Here is an 18,054-nt window from a genome sequence, read left to right as displayed (position 1 = left end):
TCAGGTTTTGCTTGCTTAGTGTTTTTTTATAAAAGCAGTGGTGCTGTGGGAGCTGCCCCAAGGATGTTATGGGGACATGCAGAAGGTGCTGGTGACATCTGCCTGGGTCTAGCAGGACAGCAGAGCAGACCAGTGGCTGTTGTGAAGGCATCAGAAGGAAGATGGGATGTAGAGCTTGGGTTTGGGAGTGTTTTGTTTGGTTTTTTTGCTGTGTTTTTTTTTTTTTGTCATGTGCCCCCTGTCATATGGGAGATTTGCAGCTGTTTCTGAAGCCTCTTCCTTAAAACAGGAGAAGTTTTGTGGTTTCTCTAAATTGTGTGGAAACTAAAATGAGGAAACAAAACAGATGATCCTGGACTTTAGCCTTTTATTTTCTTAGGGAAGACAGTAAAAACTCAGCTGTATTGTTTGCTGCCATCCAGATGACTTTGAGCACTGTCAAATCAATGGCAGATGTGATGTGAAACTTCAAAAGGGAGCAATGTGCTGGGCAAATATCTTTGAACTGCAGCCACTCTTTAAAAATAGATGGTTGCCCTGCCTTATCCCATCACATTTCCAGAGCTGGAAAACACCAGCTTGGTGTGACTTGAAGAAGCACTGTGTGTCTGCACCACAAATGATGTGATTTGCTTCAGTCCCTTCCCTGGGTTATCCTGGCAGTGGTGCAAGTCCTGCCTGAGACTTGTGATGGGCCTTGTGCCAAACGTTACCGTAAAGCTCAAGTTCTGATTCTTGCTGTGGTGATGAGGGGGGAGTGATCATTAATAACTATATTTCTCTTTAGGTTTGGGCTGCATCTGTACTCCTGGTCCTTCAGGCTGGTACCTGCTGAGCTATTTCTCCTCTGTTGGGTATCTGCAATACTTAATACTCAGTCTGATTTGTTCTTTGCTACATTGGAGGGGGGTTTTATTGATTTTTTTGTTAGTTGTGCCTGCTACCATACCCGAGCCCAGTAGCAGCAGGTCATTAGTGCTGGCTTTAGCCTAGGCTGGGCTTTAGCTGTGTGTTCCAGCAGTAGTTTGGCTGCACCACCCTTTTGTTTGGGTGAGTGCCAGTGTGGCCGGGTGTGAAGATACTGCAATATCACTAATACGGCAGGGATCTCAACAGAATTGCGTGTGTCTTGGTCTCCTTTAGCTGCACTGATCTGTCTGTTCTTCACACGTGCTTTCGCTGGTCTCCATTATCACCTCCATCAGCCCCACGTAGTCGCCTTCGGCCAGAGAGATGCCGGAGTCATTGGGGGACGGACTTTCTGCTCTTCTTGTTTCTTTTGTATACGGTGTATTAGCGTTTCCATTTCCAGTATCTCTCGTGGTCCTGGACACCTCTACTGGATGATGCTCTGGAGCGCTGGCTGCATCTTCTAAACTCAAGCTGCGAGCATCAGGGCCCGTGTTCCCCATGGCAGATCTCTGCAGCACTGGAGATGTCACAGGGGTGAAGGAGAAGCAGAGGGAGGTGCTGCCGCCGGGCGTTTTGTTACTAGGGGTGTGAAAGGCACTCGAATGCTCGGAATTGGGGGTGGCCGATGCTGTGTTCTCCAGGTTTAGCCAGGGCGGGTGGGAAGCTTTCAAGCTCTTCAGACTCTTGAAGCTGCCCTGCTTCTCATGCTCTGGGGACTCTGCCAAGAAGGGGAATTTGGGGCTGTCTGATGCTGTGGACTGAGCTCCCGGACTTGCCGTGGTGGCAGCTTCTCTGCTTTTACTGTTAGAGCTGCTCTTTTCTTCTGCTGTTTCAATCAGTGACTCAGGACCTTTGCTCCGGTCTGTTGGCCAAATAAATGTTTCCTTTGCGCCCGAGCCAATGGAGCTCTGGCTCTTATACGTATCGCTGGCTCTGGAAGGTGAGGAGTTGACAATGACATCCTTAAGAGAAGTCGAGCACGCAGCGATGCTGGAGAGCGCAGGCGGCTTCTTGCGGCCTTGGCGTCTGGAAGGGAAAATCATGGGGATGGAGCTGATGGGCGTTTGCGGAGCGCTGTAGAAACCCGGCCTTTCGTAAAACGGGGTTGACATGAAGGCGTCGAACTCCCTGAGTTTTCCTTCCTCGCTGTCCCACTGGTCCTGCGAGCTGGAGTCTCCCCTGGGCCGGTTGATGCTGCAAGGGCTCCCGGGCTTGCCCATGTCTTGGTATGTGTAATGGGAGAAGGGGGACGTGGGGTCTCCCCGCCGGCGCAGCAGGTTCATCCGGGACGAGGACCGGGAGAAGCTCGGTGACTGGACACCGAGGAGGCGGCCCAGGTGTCCCAGTAACGGCGTGGAGTGGTTGGCTTCCTCGTTCTCTTTAATTTGCTCCAGAGGCTGGAACTCCATCTCTTCTTTCTGCATGCTGGGGAAAGGCAAAAGGGGCCGTTACGCAGCTGCAAAAGGATGTGGTTTCTGGCGGAGAGGCTCTTACTCCTTGAGTATAATACCCTGCACAAGACTTGATCCAAGGTGTAAATGTGGACTGTCCTGACACCCCGTGGCTGCTCTCACCTGATATCGAAAGTTGAGCCAAGGAACGATGGGCGCTTGTACTCGGCGGTGGCTGCGGTGTAGGGCGGCTGGGGGTCAGGCTCGTTCCAGTACAGGTCCTTCTCCAGAACGGGCAAATCTTGATGCATCTCGTCCACCGCCATCAGGGACACCTGCCGGGGACAGCAGGAGTGTCACACGGGGTGAGCAGCGTTACACGAGCCTGTTATCGGTGGAGAAAGGAACGCAGGGCAGGAGGAAGCAACGTAGCGTGCAAGTGAGGCAAGTGGCTGGGTTTGCTTTGTGGTTTCCTGTCGCTTGGGTTGTTTTTCACACAGATTTCATTAATTGAAAGAGAAGTGATGCTGAAGGAGGCAGGAAAGCAATGTGCTCGGTGTTAGGAAGGGCTGAAGGTGGAGAGCTCTTGCATGGGAGAAAGCAGAGGAGGCAGTTTTGGATAGAAACAGGGTGGAAAAAGCTCCAGGAGAGGCAGGAATGATGCATCATTTAAAGCTAACGAGGGTGTGAAACAGTTTGGATCCATCACGTGAGCCTTATGCTCTCCTCCTGCTCTCCATCTGGAGATCCTGAGCTTAACGTGCAGGAAACACCTCCGGAAAGCTCAAGGGTACCAAGGGCTGCTTTTCCCCCCCGTCGCAGGCCTGGGAGGCGGGTGGCAGAGGTTTTGCAGGAGAACTTTGTGACTGTTCTGACTCCCTACACCCCCCGGTGTGGTTCCTGCCTCAGTGTCCCTCTGCAGGTCGGGCTCAGCTGGAGGGTCCTGCCTTGGCTTTACCTGCAGGTTCCTGTCGATCAGCCAGTTGGTTTCAAAGTCGTCGTCGTCCTCCCCAAAAGGATTGATGAGCTGCTCGGCCACCTGCACGTGGAGAAGCGCGTCGCAAAAGTTATCACGGTCATACCTGCCCCTCTCCCTGCGGGGAGAAGTGTGATGTCCCTTCAGTTTGCTGTTCCTCCCAAAACGGGATGGGTTAATGGAGGCTTGGCAGGGTGACATAGGTACGCAGAGATACAGGCCCCTTGCTCACACAGCCCTAGACCATCACTGCGGGTAAAGCGTAGCCCACTGTCTCTCTTTTTCCCTGAACTAGCCCGAACCAAAGCTTCTTGGGAGCTGATCTCCAGGGTGAGATGCTCAGAAACTTGGGAAATTCTCAGCAATACCCTCTTATCTGCCAGCACCGGGCATGTTGCCCGCGGGCCAAAGAATGCGGCTGGGTCCCTGGTGAGCACACACTGGGAAAAACCCGTGGCTGGGTCAGATTCCAGCTCCAGATGTATTTTCTTAGACTTACCTTTAACCAGCCAGCGTAGAAGAAGAACTGCAAAAATGTAAAGACGGGCACGAAGAGATCTAGTTCGTGGCCAGGATACGCTTTTTCTGGATCCAGGAACTGCCGCCCGATCAGACAGGCCAGGAAGAAGCTGTAAACGGCCACGGTCACCACCTGGGAAAGACGCCAGGGACACACCAGAGGAGCTTGAGTTCCCAGCATCTCCTTTTGGTTCCACCCCACACGTCTCCAAAGAGCAGCGAGCTGCTGCGGAGCTGCCGGCTCTCTGGCCTTTTGAAAGCCTTGGGTTTAGTTACGACAGGCTTCTCTGCTTGTTGCAGGAAGGTGCAGAAAGCTTTAAATACATCCTTTGCCCTTCAGCTGTTACATACACCGTATTTCATTCCGTGCTGTCTCTGGAATGACATCTGTGTAGGTGTAACAAAGACAGTGGCAGAGGAAAGCACGTGATATCCTGGATGGAAAGAGCTTAAACAACCCACATGTGGCTGCAGGTTTGTTCTGCTGCTGAACTAAGGGGTCTGTGAGCTCCTTTCTTTCCTGCCATCACCTCTCATGGCTCAGTCTGTGCTGGCAGCCGCTTCCCAGTCGGGGATGGGAACCTTGGCAGCGCTGCCAGCTCTGAACTGGCTCTTTCCTCATCCTCATGCTGGGCCTTTTTTATATTTGCCTGCTCGCCTGCCCGGATTTCAGGCTACAAAGAGTTTTGGCTTTTTCCTGTGTAATCAGGGGACTGGGAACTTCCCCTCTTCAAATGAGAAGCAGCCGCGGCTCTCGCGTGGTTTCTTGACGCAACGAGCAAGGGGGTTCAAAACCCAGCGTCACGAGACTCTCAAGCGAGCCTTGCAGGGAACAGGGCTGCTTTGTGATGGGCAGGGGATAAAGTGCTTGGAATGACAGAGTTTGCATTGTTGATGGGCACCTATTAAAAAAAAAAAAAAAAAATGTGGGTTTTGTGCTGCAGAGGGGGCAGAGACAAGCTATGATCTTGCTTTTGTGTGCAGGACGCTGGTTTGCGCAGGAATAGAGTTTCCCAAGGTGTTCCCCGTTAACCTTCAGCGCCGCGTGAAGGGAAACGGTTCCCGTTTCACGGAGGGTGCGTTGGTGTGATCTGAGCAGCTGGATTGTGCGAGACAAAGGGGCAAGTTGGTGCCGAAGCGTCTGTCTGGGTTTGTATTGGAAGAGTTATTAATATTAAAGGGTTATTAATATTAAAGAGCTGAGGATGCGCACATGGCACAAATCCATCAGAGCTGCCAGAGAGATCTCGGCTCTGCTGAGCAGGGAGAAACCGTAAGGCAGTGCAGGGAGTAGGTCTGCAAATATCTGTGTTTTCCACATACACGAATCACGGTTAGTCATCCCTGGGCGGTGCGTTTCTGTAGAGGTGGTTGTGTCTGGGTTGTGGAAATAAGGCTGGGGATGAGCTCCATCTGCAAGAGCCGATGCGTAGGTGGGGATGAGGGGTCCAGGTGTATCTCGTGTCAGCATGTAGGTGTAACGGGGTGCTCCTTGTCGCAGGAGGTGTGGGGGATCCCATCTCACCTGCGTGTAAACCAGGGGGATGCTGATCCAGTCGTAGCCGTAGAGTCGCCCGCACTGGCTGCGCAAGGTGTTCAGCTCCTGCAGCGGGGAAAAGAAACGGGCTGTCAGCACCAATTTCCATCTCTTTGGGGATGCTGAGCTTCTCCAGCTTTATTGCGCTTCATTTCTCCAGCTCACCCAGGCCTCCTGCTCCCTTGGTGCCACAGACCATCATCAGGGTCCTGTGTTTACCCTGGAGGAACTCCTGGGTGTCTCCATCCGAGCCCACGATCCCTTTTTGCTCACTTCGTAGCAGAATTTTGTCTCCTCGCAAAACGAGCAGCCAACAGTTTAAGCAAAGGACCTCTCAGGAGGATTCATTGCTCTCTCCTCACCACATAGTGAGTCTAGATAAACAGCCCAGAGGGAGATCTCGCTCTCTGGGCACACGAATCTCACTCCAGGCAACAGAAACAACGTGATTTTCTCTGCACGTGAATCCCAGGAAGGACGAGCTGCTCCGGATGGTTTTTCTCTGCGGCTGGGCAGGGATCATTGCCAGGTCTTGCCTGCAGAGCATGGCCTGCTTCCCAGGACTAAAAGTTTTCAATGGTGAAGTTTTCTGCAGGGACCTTGCTTGTTGGGGATGCTTTTCACCTCTCCTGGTCTCCTTCAGGTACGTGCTTCCTTGCAGCTTTTTGTCTGTGTCCCAGAGAGCTCCGCTGGCCACTGTTGTTGGCCGCTCTGGAGGGCGTGCAGGCTGGAGAAAGGCTGATCCGGGACCTGCTACGGGGGTGTCTCCCGTCCCCACACCTAGATGTGAGTCCTGTGGTCCCTCCCAGTCCCACATTTGAGAAAAACGTCACATTCTCCTCGCCTCTAGTAAATGTGACATTGCTACCGCGTCAGCAAGCCGTGAAAATCTCTGTTCTGTCATGATCTGGAGAGTGGCAGTGGGGCTATTTCCCATCAAAATTCGTACAATATCCCCAGGGACCAACCTGGCTTGCTGTCCTACCTCACCATTCCTGTTGCCCGGCCTCTGGAAATACCTGTATTTCCACCGAGAGGACTGGACAAGGATCTCAAACAGGTGCCCATCGCCTCTGTGACTCACGTTGAGGATGCCTTGGAGCAGCACGCTGTCCCGGATCCTCCCCTCGTTCCTCGCCTTCACAGCCAGGTTGGAGAACCACACACACGGGATCCAGAACTTGTTGTGGGGGGAATTCAAGCTCTCGAACTTCTTGTGCTCTTCTGGTGTCATGAGGCCTGGGTGGAAGAGAGGAGGTGGGAGAGGGATGGCCATGGAGGGCAGAAATAACCGACCTGATAGGACCTAAATCTCAGGTGGTCACCCTAGCTCTCCCTAAAAATCATAGCAAAGACCAAGGCGTTGAGGCTTTGGAAGACACATAAGGGGAGAGCAAGTCTTCTGGTTAAAACATTGACTTACAGAAGTGTGAGAGGCAGGTTTCATCTCATTTAATTTTGGATGTCTGCAGCATATCTGATCAGATCACAGTCAGCAGGGAGATGAAGTGCAATTGCCTGGTGCACTTAGACGTGTGTTGAGAATGGGATAAGTCGTGCCCTAGAAGCGCCTGTTTCTCCCTCTGGCTTGCAAAGGGAACCCAGTTGATTACAGCAGGTGCAGACGTCTCCTTTTGGGCAGACTGGGAAACGTTGTACCCTGGGGAGCATCTCCAGGGGGATTCAGGGAGCCCAGCAGTTAAGGTCGGTCTGAGGCTCCAGTTCCCACCTGTCCAGTGGAAAACTGTTGCTCCGAAGAAGGACAAACGTTCCACTGGGCAGGGATCTGCTCGTGCTCTACTACAGATCTGTGCACGGAGTTATTTATGAATGCTACAGAGAGCTTTTCTCCTACCACGCAGGGTGAGCAGCTCCCAGTGAAGCCGCTGCACCCCAGTTACCCTCCTCTGATCAACCAGTGACCTGCAGCATAGCTGCATTCACAAACTAGATTGTGGTACTTTCCTTACGTAAAAAATTTGGGCAGGGACCCTTCACCTTTGAAACAAGCCTTCCAAACGTTAGTAGCAACAAGCTTGCTGTGCAGTAGGGCAACAAACAGTTGATTATCTCAGAAAAGCAGAGCAGGAGCACGAGCAGATGCTCAGCACCCGCTGCGGACATCAGCCGAGCACCTTGCAGCGCTACCCCATGTGCACTCTGGAGGTCATCTGGCCATTTCCAGGGCTCTTTACCCCCCAAAAACCAGCAGCAAGGTGCTGCTGCCTGCTGGTACCGACCTGCCCTCACGACGTGCTCCATGCTGGGGAAGCGCTTGTAGACGGCGGTGCTGACGGAGCGCAAGATGAGCACGCCGCACAGGTTGCTGTAGCGCATGAGGGTGCGACGCAGGAGCCGCCCGTACTCGTCCTCCCCGTCCACGTTGCAGGAGACCAAGTTCATGATGCGGTCGGGCCAGGGGATGCTCTCGTACTGAGCCCACCAGCGGGACACCACCAGAGCCACGTAGAAACCTGGAGGTGAGCTGGACAGGTTAGCCATCCTATTCCTATATTCCTATAAGGGAATATTTTGAGGACAGGCTGAGAGGGTCGGGGTTGTTCAGCCTGGAGAAGGCTCCAGGGAGACCTTATTGTGGCAGTTCTGTACTTGAAAGGGGCCAATAAGAAAGGTGGGGACAGACTTTTTGGCAGGACCTGTTGTGATAGGGCAAGGGGTGACGGTTTTAAACTGAAAGAGAGGAGATTCAGGCTGGACATGAGGAAGAAATTCTTTACTCTGAGGTTGGTGAGACCCTGGCCCAGGTCACCCAGAGAGGTGAGCCATAATATTTACATAATATTTAATATTTACAGAAGGTAGCACACAAGCCTAACCCCATACAAACAAATAATTGATGTCTGTAAATTTCCTGTTGGAAATCAACATTTTAGGTGAATATGCTCAGGATGTTGCCCACAAAAGCAGAAGCCAAGAAACCCTGGGTGGTTTTTTATGATGAGGGTGGTGGGAGCCTGGCCCCGGTTGGCCAGAGAGGTGGTGGCTGAACCATCCCTGGAGACATCCCAGGCCAGGCTGGACGGGGCTCTGAGCAACCTGAGCTGGTGCAGATGTCCCTGCTCATGGCAGGGAGGCACCGGGTGACCTGGGAAGGTCCCTTCCAATTCAAACCATTCTATGATTCTATGCACCTAAAAGAGAGGGAGATGTAAGTGTTCATGTGTAGGAAGGCTGGTCTTGCTCGTATGGGGTGCGAGCATCATGGAAGACAATTCAGATCTCCATGCTAAACTCAGAGTCTGGGTTTCACATTTTCTTTGGTGCTACTTGTTCCCTGCCATCCTGGCAGAACCCAGAACACGCCGGAACGCCTGGGCAGCGCAAGCCGTGTGCTGGGGCCGCACCTCACATCTGCCACGTGGAATGATGGATTCTGCTTGAAGGGTTTTGCAAAGGCAGAGGGAGGGATCTGCTCAGCGAATCCTGCCTTCCTGTGGGGCTGTATCAAACCAGGGAGAAGAAACGCCGTCCCCTTCCCCTCCCTGTGTGTTTGCAGACAGAGCTCCTTACCCAGCACGAAGGACACGGGGATCAGCTCAGCGTAGCTGTTGCAGTAGAGCGCCAGCTTCTCAAACATCAGCCTTTGGCTCTCGGTCAGGATCAGCCTAAAAGGGAAAAACAGCAGCATCAGCCTCAGAGAAGTGTAGTGAGCAACAGGACCAGAGGAAACGGCCTCAAGTTGCGCCAGGGGAGGGTGAGGTTGGATCTTGGAACAATTTCTTCCCCAAAGGGCTGTGGGGCATTGGAACAGGCTGCCCAGGGCAGTGCTGGAGTCGCCATCCCTGGAGGGGTTGGACAGATGGAGATGAGGTTCTCACGACGTGGGGCAGTGCCAGGGCTGGGTTAATGGTTGGACTCAATCTTTAGGGTCTTTTTCAACCAAAATGATTCTATTATTCTATCAGGGTTTGCCACAGAGCTTGGATGTGCACCACAAGTCACTTAATATCCTGCAAAATATCAGTCCAAGCTCTGCTCTTATGATGTGGGTTCCTGCCTCTTTCTTGTAGCTTCTTTCCTACCTCTGTGCTGCATCTGGGATTAAACCAGCTAAAGGGACTCCTTGTTTTTCCTCACCAAAACCAAAACAGCCACAGGGCTGCCTTATCAAAGATCTGTGGTCCCAGAGCTGATGTCTGCTCCCAGAAATGTACCCAGAGAGGCGGTGGATGAACCATCCCTGGAGACATCCCAGGCCAGGCTGGACGGGGCTCTGAGCACCCTGGGCTGGTGCGGATGTCCCTGCTCAGGGCAGGGGGGGCACTGGGGGAGCTGGGGAGGGCCCTGCAACACAAACCATTCTGTGGTTCTACCCAAGGCATCGCCTGTTGTGTAACAAGGGAAACTCTCTCCTAAAGCTCCCCACGGTGGGACATCTCCAGGACTTGATCTCCACACTGTTCTTCTGTAGGCAATCATCAAACGCACCTCTTCATCCCAAGGAAGAGAAACCGTGCTGCTTCCCAGGACAGAAAAATGAGATTTATCAGCTGCTAAGCCATAGTGGAGCAGTGAGGAAGGACCTTTCTTTTCCTCCTGGGAACAGGAGGAAGCTCCTCTTCACCAGGATCACTGTCCCAACGCTGTGTTGCCCAGTTCTCCTGCTCCAGGACAGCCTGAGAGTGACGGGCTGCATTTGTGTAAGGGTGTAGTGATGCTTACCTGTAGACAAGGCTGATGGTGAAGTAGAGAGAGACAAAAATAAGGAACTCGGAGTAGAGAAGTTTGTAGATGCTTCCTTTCCACTGGAGCAGGAGCTGGGAGAAGGTGCCCAGGCGGGCGTCAGCCACCCGGTTGGTGTATGTCACCGTCATCACGGGTCCTCGTGGGGACACAAAATGAGCAGATGTTGAGAAAGAGAGAAAGGAAGGACGGGAAGGAAGGAAGGAAGGAAAGTTGAGATCAAAAGACAGGTTAAGATGAAGTCATTGACACAGCAAACCAGGAGGAACTTCATGGCAGGCAATTAATTTGATGAGCTCGCCCCTTTTTTCCTGTCTTTGAGCTGCATGTGAGCTGGTTACAATGACAGAGAGCACACATTCTGGTGGAGCCCCCTTGGTTTCTGGTGTTTGATTCTCAGCGTTCAAGCGGAGCCGGGTGGTCGGAGCAGACAGAGCCCACGTGCCTTCCCGCAAAACAGTTGTTTAGGAATAATTTTCAGGGTCACAAAGTCCAAAGTCGCTTTACATTATTTTTTTTTCTTTTTTAATAGTACTTGTTTCAAATATGTCGTTTCTGTAAATCTGCGTGTTGGGAAGTGTCTTTCTGGAATACTGATGGGGAAAAAAACAAAAAGGAAAGGGGAAAGGGGAAAGGAAAACCCCAGAAAGTAGAGATTTCTTGGTACTGGTCCAGATGAAGGTACCCCTGGAGATCTGACAGCTTTGCTAATGCTTGCCCAACAAATATAGTTGCCTTTAAATTTGGGCTAAGGTCTATTTGCCAGGCTCACAGAGCACAAATTCCAGCAACTCCACCTCCCCTCTCCTTCAACCATACGTTGCACAATAAATCACGCTGGGTAAAAAAAAAGTCATTCAGGCTTGTTAAATGTTTCCCAGTAGTGCAGCATTCCCATTGCCACTTCTTCTAGCCTAACCCCAGATAAATTATTCTTTATCATCAATTAATAAGCAGACTCGCACGCGTATAAAACTAAATTTGTAAAAACCAACCAAACGAAAAGCAGACCAGTGTAGTCCATGCCAGGCAGATAAGTGAGTGATCCCTTGGTTTATAAATAATTATCCAGTGTGAAACTATAGGTATTTCTAAATCCTACCCTGTGACCAGGATGCTGCAGACACTGCTGTCTAACAGAGGCAATAATGTTAATAATTATGGGGCCTTGGGCTCTTCCCTGAATGATGGAGATGAAGAAGCACTTCAAGGGACAATTCAGATCTTCCTGCTCTGCAGGTAAGTTTGCGTCCACGCTTCTCTTTTAAACATCTCAGAGAAAGATCAACAGTGAGGTGGGGACAACTCGGGTCCCCGTCTGCAAATAAAACCAGCAAACCCTGTCTTGTTGGCTACCGCAACTAAACAGCATCTTTGTCCTGGCTTTGGCTTTTCGGTGCTGCTCCTCCTTTGGGTTTATAACCTGTGAGCAGGGACTTGGGGAGTTATATCGGAGGAGTAAAGCTGGTACCTGCCCTGCCGCGGGCTCCCCAGCTGCACAAATGCACTTTTCACTAGAGCTTCCTGCACATTGATGCAGTTTCTGTGTGTATTTCTGACCAGTGCACAGGACTTAAGGAGCGTTTCTTAACTGCCCTGCAGCCTGCACATGCTTGGGCTCTGCAGGTGGGAAATGTATGCAAACACCCAGCAATTTGTTGGGGGCTGCATACAGAAAACCATCTGTTTTCTCGATCCTTTGGGTGTTGAAAGCGCTTAGGGAGATTCTTCGTTGCGTAATTCAAATACACATTCACTTTTTACCAAACATGGAAAACTCCAGCTCTTGTCCGTGTAAATAATGGATGTCACCCACTTCTATACGTTTCTGCTGTGGTGCGGGATATGGGGCTTTTCCCACTGTTTTTTCCTCCAGCCTGGAATGGTTACGGCACTTTCCTGCCCACCGGTGCGGGGCGGCCCTGGGATGTCCCTCGGCAGCTGGGACACTCAAAGTCCCATTTGGGGAGGAGGTACGCGGTGGGGGGTGACGCACCGGAGCCGGTGTGCGGAGGGAGAGCCACCCGCCGTGCGATGCCCGTGCATCCCCTGCCTGGTCCGTCCGCACAAACCATCGCGCTCGGAGGTCGACTGACTCATCACGCTGTGGGAATTCACAGCGACCAAGATGCCGCCAGAGCAAACCTGCGTCAGGCGCATCACCCGCCGCAGAAAACGGGCAAACAGACACGAGCGGCGATTGCAAAGAAGGAGAAGCAGCAGGTGGAGCGGACGGACGGAGCGAGAGAAGGGTCACGGATAGGGAGGGAGAGCTTTGGTGGAATCTATCTGCTTCTGGGAGGACGAGATACTTACAGTCACGGGCTCCCGCGCCGCGCTGGAGCCTGCGGAGGTTTGGTCCCACACGTGTCCTTGCTGGCTCCTTTGTGGCCCCCGCCACGGTCCGCCTCCCCGTGCCCCCTTGGCTGACGGAGGGATTGAACCTGGCGGACGCGGTGCGCTAAGGAGCCTGAAACCCACTCGGGAGCTGCAGCCGGTCACTTGATGCCGTAATCCCTCCCCATTACAAAAGAGACTCTGTTGTCTTTTGCCCCGTTTCCCTTCTAATCTTCTGAGTAAGCCCTGCGTGTTTATAGAGGCGGCCGGAGGAGGGGGAGGCAGAGCTGGCTGCTCCGCAACCGCTGCTGCAAACTCCTGGCACAGCCATGGTGGCTGCCAGCAGAGAGGCATTTTTCCTTCTAATTCTTTCCTGTTTTGTCCCTTTCTCCCCATCACAATCTTACAGGAACCCCAGGAGATTAAGTAGGGCTGGAATTTTCCACCGAGGCTGGAAAATGGGTCGCCCTTGGGCGGGTGAAACACCTGGCCCATGCTCTGCCTGGCTCTTGGATGTTTCTCTCTACCTCCTCACCATCTCCGCTGTCCCTGGATGAGTTTGCCATCTCTTCCAGCTGTGGTTTGGATGCTGGGGACTTCTACCCTGCCACCGGCTTCCTGAGACTCATTCTGTGTGTTCACTTTTTTTTCCACTTGCTTCTCCAGCAGCACTTGGGGCCATCACTGCTCTTTCTTGCATCCTGCTCTGGGAAACAAGGCTTGCCCTTGTCCTCAAGCCTCCACCGAACCAGACAACTCCTTGCCTCTGTCTCTCCAGGGTCTCCAGTCCCTTTTCTGCTGCCAACCCGTCCCTCGCAATTGTGACCATCCTTCCCTTCCATTGCAATCTCTCCTGTCAAGTCTTTTCCCTTCCATGAGGCTCTGAATCAAAATCCTTTCTCACCAAATTTGTCTTCAACTCTTCACTCACAGCAGGCTCCTGGGCAGCCACTGTGTCCCCATCAGCACAGGACATCTCCAGGAGGACACCCGTGTCCTCCCATCTCCTTTGGGAAGCTCTTTCTATTGCCCGAGGTCACAGCACCTGCCCCCTAAACACCAATATTTCCTCCAGCCTGCTCTTGCAGAGCTGCTCTGAACTTCAAGCCAAGCCATGGCCCTGTCTCACCACCTGGCCCCAGCTTTGTGAGCGGGCTCTGAGCCTGCTGGCCAGCGGTGGGACACTGTGGGAGGGTGAACTCAGGTCTGATTCCTGCAGGTAAGAGCAGAAGGAGATCTGGGCTCCTCGGTGAAGCTCTGCGGGGTTGCCACGTGTGGTTTTTCCACTGCTCTTTCCAGCAAGCAGGCAGTGAAGTTTCCAGTGAAATTAAACTAAGAGCCAGTTCTTTTAATAACCTACTTTCTCTTGTGGTCTTTGACACTTGTTTATCATCAGCAGCGGGGATTCATTTGTCCAAACTGAAAGTTTTTCCTTTCTGTGTGGCTGAGCACAGACAAGCGGAGGGTGTTGTTTGACTCTTCTGAAGCAGATGCTGCCTGGCATCTCTCTGATGCTGAGTTTCTGGTAGAGTTCTGGGAATTGCTGTCAATGGGGGGAAGACGATAATTTAAAACGTGGGACTCAGTGCCAGCATCCGAGTTTTTAATCCTGGTGTGGGCTGTAGTGTGTTGGATTACCTCCGGTGCTCATTCTTTTTCAACAAACAATGAAAGGAACAAACTTTGTTTCTGCTACCTGGCACCAAAATCATAGAGTTCTGACTGTCTTTGGGTGGGAGCTGCTCTATATTGGGTCGCATGAGATGCAGAAGGACATGGGCACACATCTGGTGGGAGTAAGTTACCACATCTGGTCATGCAATTGGGAGGCTGCCACACTATACGTTAGAATGGGTATAATTGCAGGGGAAACAGATGGACCTGCAGCACTTGGACTTACCAGGGACATTCCTGCATGGACGTTCTGCATCCCTGGGCTGGCTTGCTCTGGGTAAATGCGAGGGCAACACAGAGAAAAGGCAGCACGATGCTTCTGCAGCGTGAGATACAGACCTGAGAGAAGCACGGGCACATGGAGGGCTCCTGGGAGAGCCTCATATTCAAGGTGTGGAACTAGATAAGGGCTCTTATCAATGGCTGAGGGCTAATGAGTATGGGGTTGCCTCACTGGCCCAGCCACAGCAAACCCATCCTACTGACTGAAGGAGCACGTAGTTTTGTAGCATGGAAGGGGTTGGTCTCTTCTCCCAAGTAACAATGGATAGGACAAGAGCAAACAGCCTCAAGTTGCGCCAGGGGAGGTTGAGGTTGGATTTAGGAACAATTTCTTCCCCAAAGGGCTGTGGGCCATTGGAACAGGCTGCCCAGGGCAGTGCTGGAGTCACCATCCCTGGAGGGGTTGGACAGACGGACACGAGGTTCTCAGGACATGGGGCAGTGCCAGGGCTGGGGGAACGGTTGGACTCGATGGTCTCGAGGGTCTCTTCCAACCAAAATGATTCTGTGATTCTGCTGTGTCATCTGCTCTGTTACGGGGCTGTGCTTGCGGTGAGGTCCCTGAAACTTTGCTCCTAGGTTGCAGCTGCTCCCAAAAAGCCCTTTTATGGCCAGGATCACAGGGCTGGGCCAGAGCCCCTAAATGATTCAGGACCATAACGATGTCTTGAAACGCCAAAGAGCTCTGCAAGTGGGGGTAAGAGCTGGGAGAGCACGGGGATGGACCCTCTGAAGGTGAGGTGGTCCACACAAGGGCTCTGCTGCATGTTTCGGTCCTCCCCTTTGGGGAGGTATCCAGAGAGAAGGAATTAGCGGACAAGCAGGCTGAGGCAGTTCTTGAGGGTCTCAGTGCCTGAGTCCTCATCCCAATAAGTGTCAGAGGGACAAAAATGGTTTGGGAGAGGCATTTGCTGGTTTTGCTCAGGTGCTCCCTGGGGACTAACCTCAAGTGTCCTGCTCATTGTGGTGGCATCTGGGGGACTCTGCTGCCCTCCTCTGAGAGCAGCTCCGCTGGCAGCTCCTGCGGCTCAGAGCTGCTGTTGGGACAGCCTGAAATATTTGTGGAATTTAATATGAAAGTAAATAATTCAAGGTCTAGCAGCATGGATCTCTTTTCATGTCCCCTGTGGCCTCAGCCCTTGAGGAAGATGCCCGCCTGAAAGCCTGCCTTGTGCGGAATCGTGGAACAGTTCGGGTTGGAAGAGACTTTCAAAAGTCATAAGGAGGTGCTGACATCCATCTTCAGCCTCCCAGCCCTGGAACCATGCTCATTTTCCCCATTTTACAGAGGCAGAGATGGAGTTAACATGACGGGAAGCAAATCCCCGCTTTGGGAAGCGCTTTGGGCCGCTCTCTGTGCTGAGTTATCTCCAGCTGTCTCTGGGAAGGCACGGTGCCCTCCTCGTGTTCTCCAAGAAAATAACAAGTGCTTTTCTCAGAAGGACACTGTGGATCCCGAAGCTTGGTGAAACCCCTTTTCCTTCTCTGGTTTCAGTGCTGAGATAGACACAGAGGCAGCTGAGGTCAGGGATATCTCTCAAACTGACATTCTTGCATCGAATCTGATGTAATTAAAAAAAAAAGAAAAAAAAAGAAAAAAAAAAGAAAAAAATGTGGAAAATACCCAAGAAGGTGCTGTTTTGCACAGACAGGATTTACTCTGAGGTTTGAGCTGGCCATGAATATTTGAATAGGATGCGGTGACCATCAGTGCTCTTGTGAGGACGCTCAGATTTCTTTCCCTTATGCTGTGGGATTCATCACTAATTCTGCACACCCGGGGGGCGCCCTGAGAGCTGGGTTCCCGCTAAGGGTGCTGCCTGCCCCCTGCGTAGCACTTGCCTCAGTGTGGTAGTTAATTTTAATTATTATTTTAAATTATCGTTAATTTATTTATGTGCTGTTCTGACATAGGGAGGGGGTAACTTGCTGCTCTAGTGGAATAAGCTGCATCCCTGCCAGCTCTGCTGCTTTTTTAAAAGTGTCTTTGTCTGGGCTTTTTTTCCAGTTCTGTGGCAAATCAAGAGCCATCTGGTACCTCTAAGCTCCCAGCTCTAGGGTGGAGCTGGCACATGTGTGTATGAGCAGCCGTTTGGGATGGCACGGACCAGCCTGCAGGATGTCCATGAATCCTGGCCAAACAGCTCAGAAATCGGACAAACTGACTGTACGTCACGGGACTTTTTCATTTTTTAATTTTTTGCCATCGCTTCCTGACACATCTTTGCCCAGGAGAGATCAGCAGCATGTGAGCGTGACATCTCCCTATTGCTTTGATGTTTCTGTATCTCCCTGCAACCCAAGTGCCAACCTCTGCCTGACCCTCTTCATTTCCACTCCCAGGAGCCTGCAGGGTCGCATATCCCTCTTTTTCCCTCTGATATTGCTTAGTTCAGTTTGTACCGACACGAAAAGGAGGACAGAATCCTCACCGAGGTCCTCTTTTTCATGCTTTAGCCACTATAGTGGGGATCATCTTCCAAAGCGAGGACCAAATGTGTTGGTCCTGGACATCACCTGTAGGCACTGCCTGCTGCCTCCTTACAGACGTTGCGGGAAGGATGCGGAGCTGAGAAGCCTCTGGTTGGATAAAGTGACCAAATCAGCCAGGAGAAAGGAAGATCTTCCTAAAAAACCGAGGGAGCTCCTTTCTCTCTGAGTTTCCCAGCTGCTCTTCCCTTTTCCAGCTGGGTTCAGGCTGAGCCCTTTTTTCCAAGGATCATAGAACAGTTTGGGTCGGAAGGGACCTTCAGAGCTCACCTAGGGTGCTGCTGAGCGGGAGGTCGCTCTCTGCCGCTGTCTGCAGCTGAGAACCAGCAGGAACAGCAGCGTTTCTGCTGGGTCTCTGCGCAGGGATGCGATTGCTCTTAGCCGCATCCATCCCAGCATCCCAGCGCTGCTGCCCCAGGAGGACAGAATTAAGCTTTTTCGGTCTTTTCCTTCCAACCTCTTGCCCTGGAACAGGGGCTGCACTTTGCTGGGTGGTCAGGGCAGATCCCTTCCATGAAACCGCAGATCTTAGACCCCAGAGATCCCAGAGGGCGGCTGCTGAAGGTGTTGCAGCCGGTCGAGCAAACACGCTGCACAGCTGGCGGAGCCAGGGGAGGGGAGCGAGTGGGTGGATGGAGCCCGGAGTTTTAGGCCATTTGTTTTCATTCTCATTTTCATGGCAATAACATCCGCTCTGGGCAATTTGCTGGGTCAGGGCTGTAGTCCTGCTTTCCAAGATCTAAGATAAGCCCTGTTACTCCTTTCCTTCACAGCCTGTGTCTGGATTTTTTTTCCTTTCTTTTGTCTTTTTTCCTCTTTTCCCCCCCTCCTTCCCCCCCCCTTCCCCCCCACTTTCCTCCTCTCTTCCCCCCCTTTCCCCCCCTCTTCTCCCCCCGTTCTTCTTTTTCCTTTTTTTTTCCTTTTCCCCTTTTTCCTTTTGCTTCTCTTTTTCTCCTTTTTTCTTCTTTCTCTTTTTTCTCCTTTTTTTCTTCTTTCTCTGTTTTTCTCCTTTTCTCCTTTTTCTTCTCTTTTTTTTCTCCCCTTTCCCCCCTTTTTTCTCTCTTTTTAAAAAATCCTTTTTAAATTTTCTTTCTCTCTCTCTTTATTTTTTTTTAAATTGCACCAGGGTCTGAATCCCTGAGCAGCCAAGGCAACCCAGAGGAGGCCCGAGCCCTCTCCCATGACTGGTAACATCCATTTGTGCTGGGCAGGGTGTCCTAGCTAAGCGTTGC

The 18,054-nt window shown here is 52.0% G+C and overlaps 1 protein-coding gene across 1 annotated transcript; it reads right to left on the bottom strand.

The window, feature by feature from the left end:
* Positions 1–1,139: 1,139 nt before the first annotated feature.
* On the bottom strand, positions 1,140–10,170 carry BEST1 (bestrophin 1). The gene is made up of 9 exons (XM_065635492.1): positions 10,019–10,170; positions 8,867–8,961; positions 7,576–7,809; positions 6,420–6,574; positions 5,324–5,401; positions 3,779–3,931; positions 3,262–3,342; positions 2,487–2,638; positions 1,140–2,337 (listed from the first exon to the last, which is right to left on the bottom strand). Exons 1-9 carry the CDS (start codon positions 10,168–10,170, stop codon positions 1,140–1,142), a joined length of 2,298 nt encoding a protein of 765 aa, XP_065491564.1.
* Between the last annotated feature and the right edge of the window lie 7,884 nt (positions 10,171–18,054).

This window comes from Caloenas nicobarica, chromosome 5 (genome assembly GCF_036013445.1).
Source record: "Caloenas nicobarica isolate bCalNic1 chromosome 5, bCalNic1.hap1, whole genome shotgun sequence".
NCBI classification, from domain to species: Eukaryota; Metazoa; Chordata; class Aves; order Columbiformes; family Columbidae; genus Caloenas; species Caloenas nicobarica.
The sequence above is the reverse complement of the archived record's forward strand: the minus strand, read 5'-3'. Positions and strand labels throughout refer to the sequence as shown.

Excerpts from the sequence above, each read along its gene's own strand:
- BEST1 (XM_065635492.1), bottom strand. The coding sequence starts at position 10,170 with ATGACGGTGACATACACCAACCGGGTGGCTGACGCCCGCCTGGGCACC. Across the intron at positions 5,402-6,419 it reads TGCTCCAAGGCATCCTCAAC|GAGCTGAACACCTTGCGCAG; the intron begins GTGAGTCACAGA and ends TCCCCGCTGCAG. Across the intron at positions 2,639-3,261 it reads TGATCGACAGGAACCTGCAG|GTGTCCCTGATGGCGGTGGA; the intron begins GTAAAGCCAAGG and ends TGTCCCCGGCAG.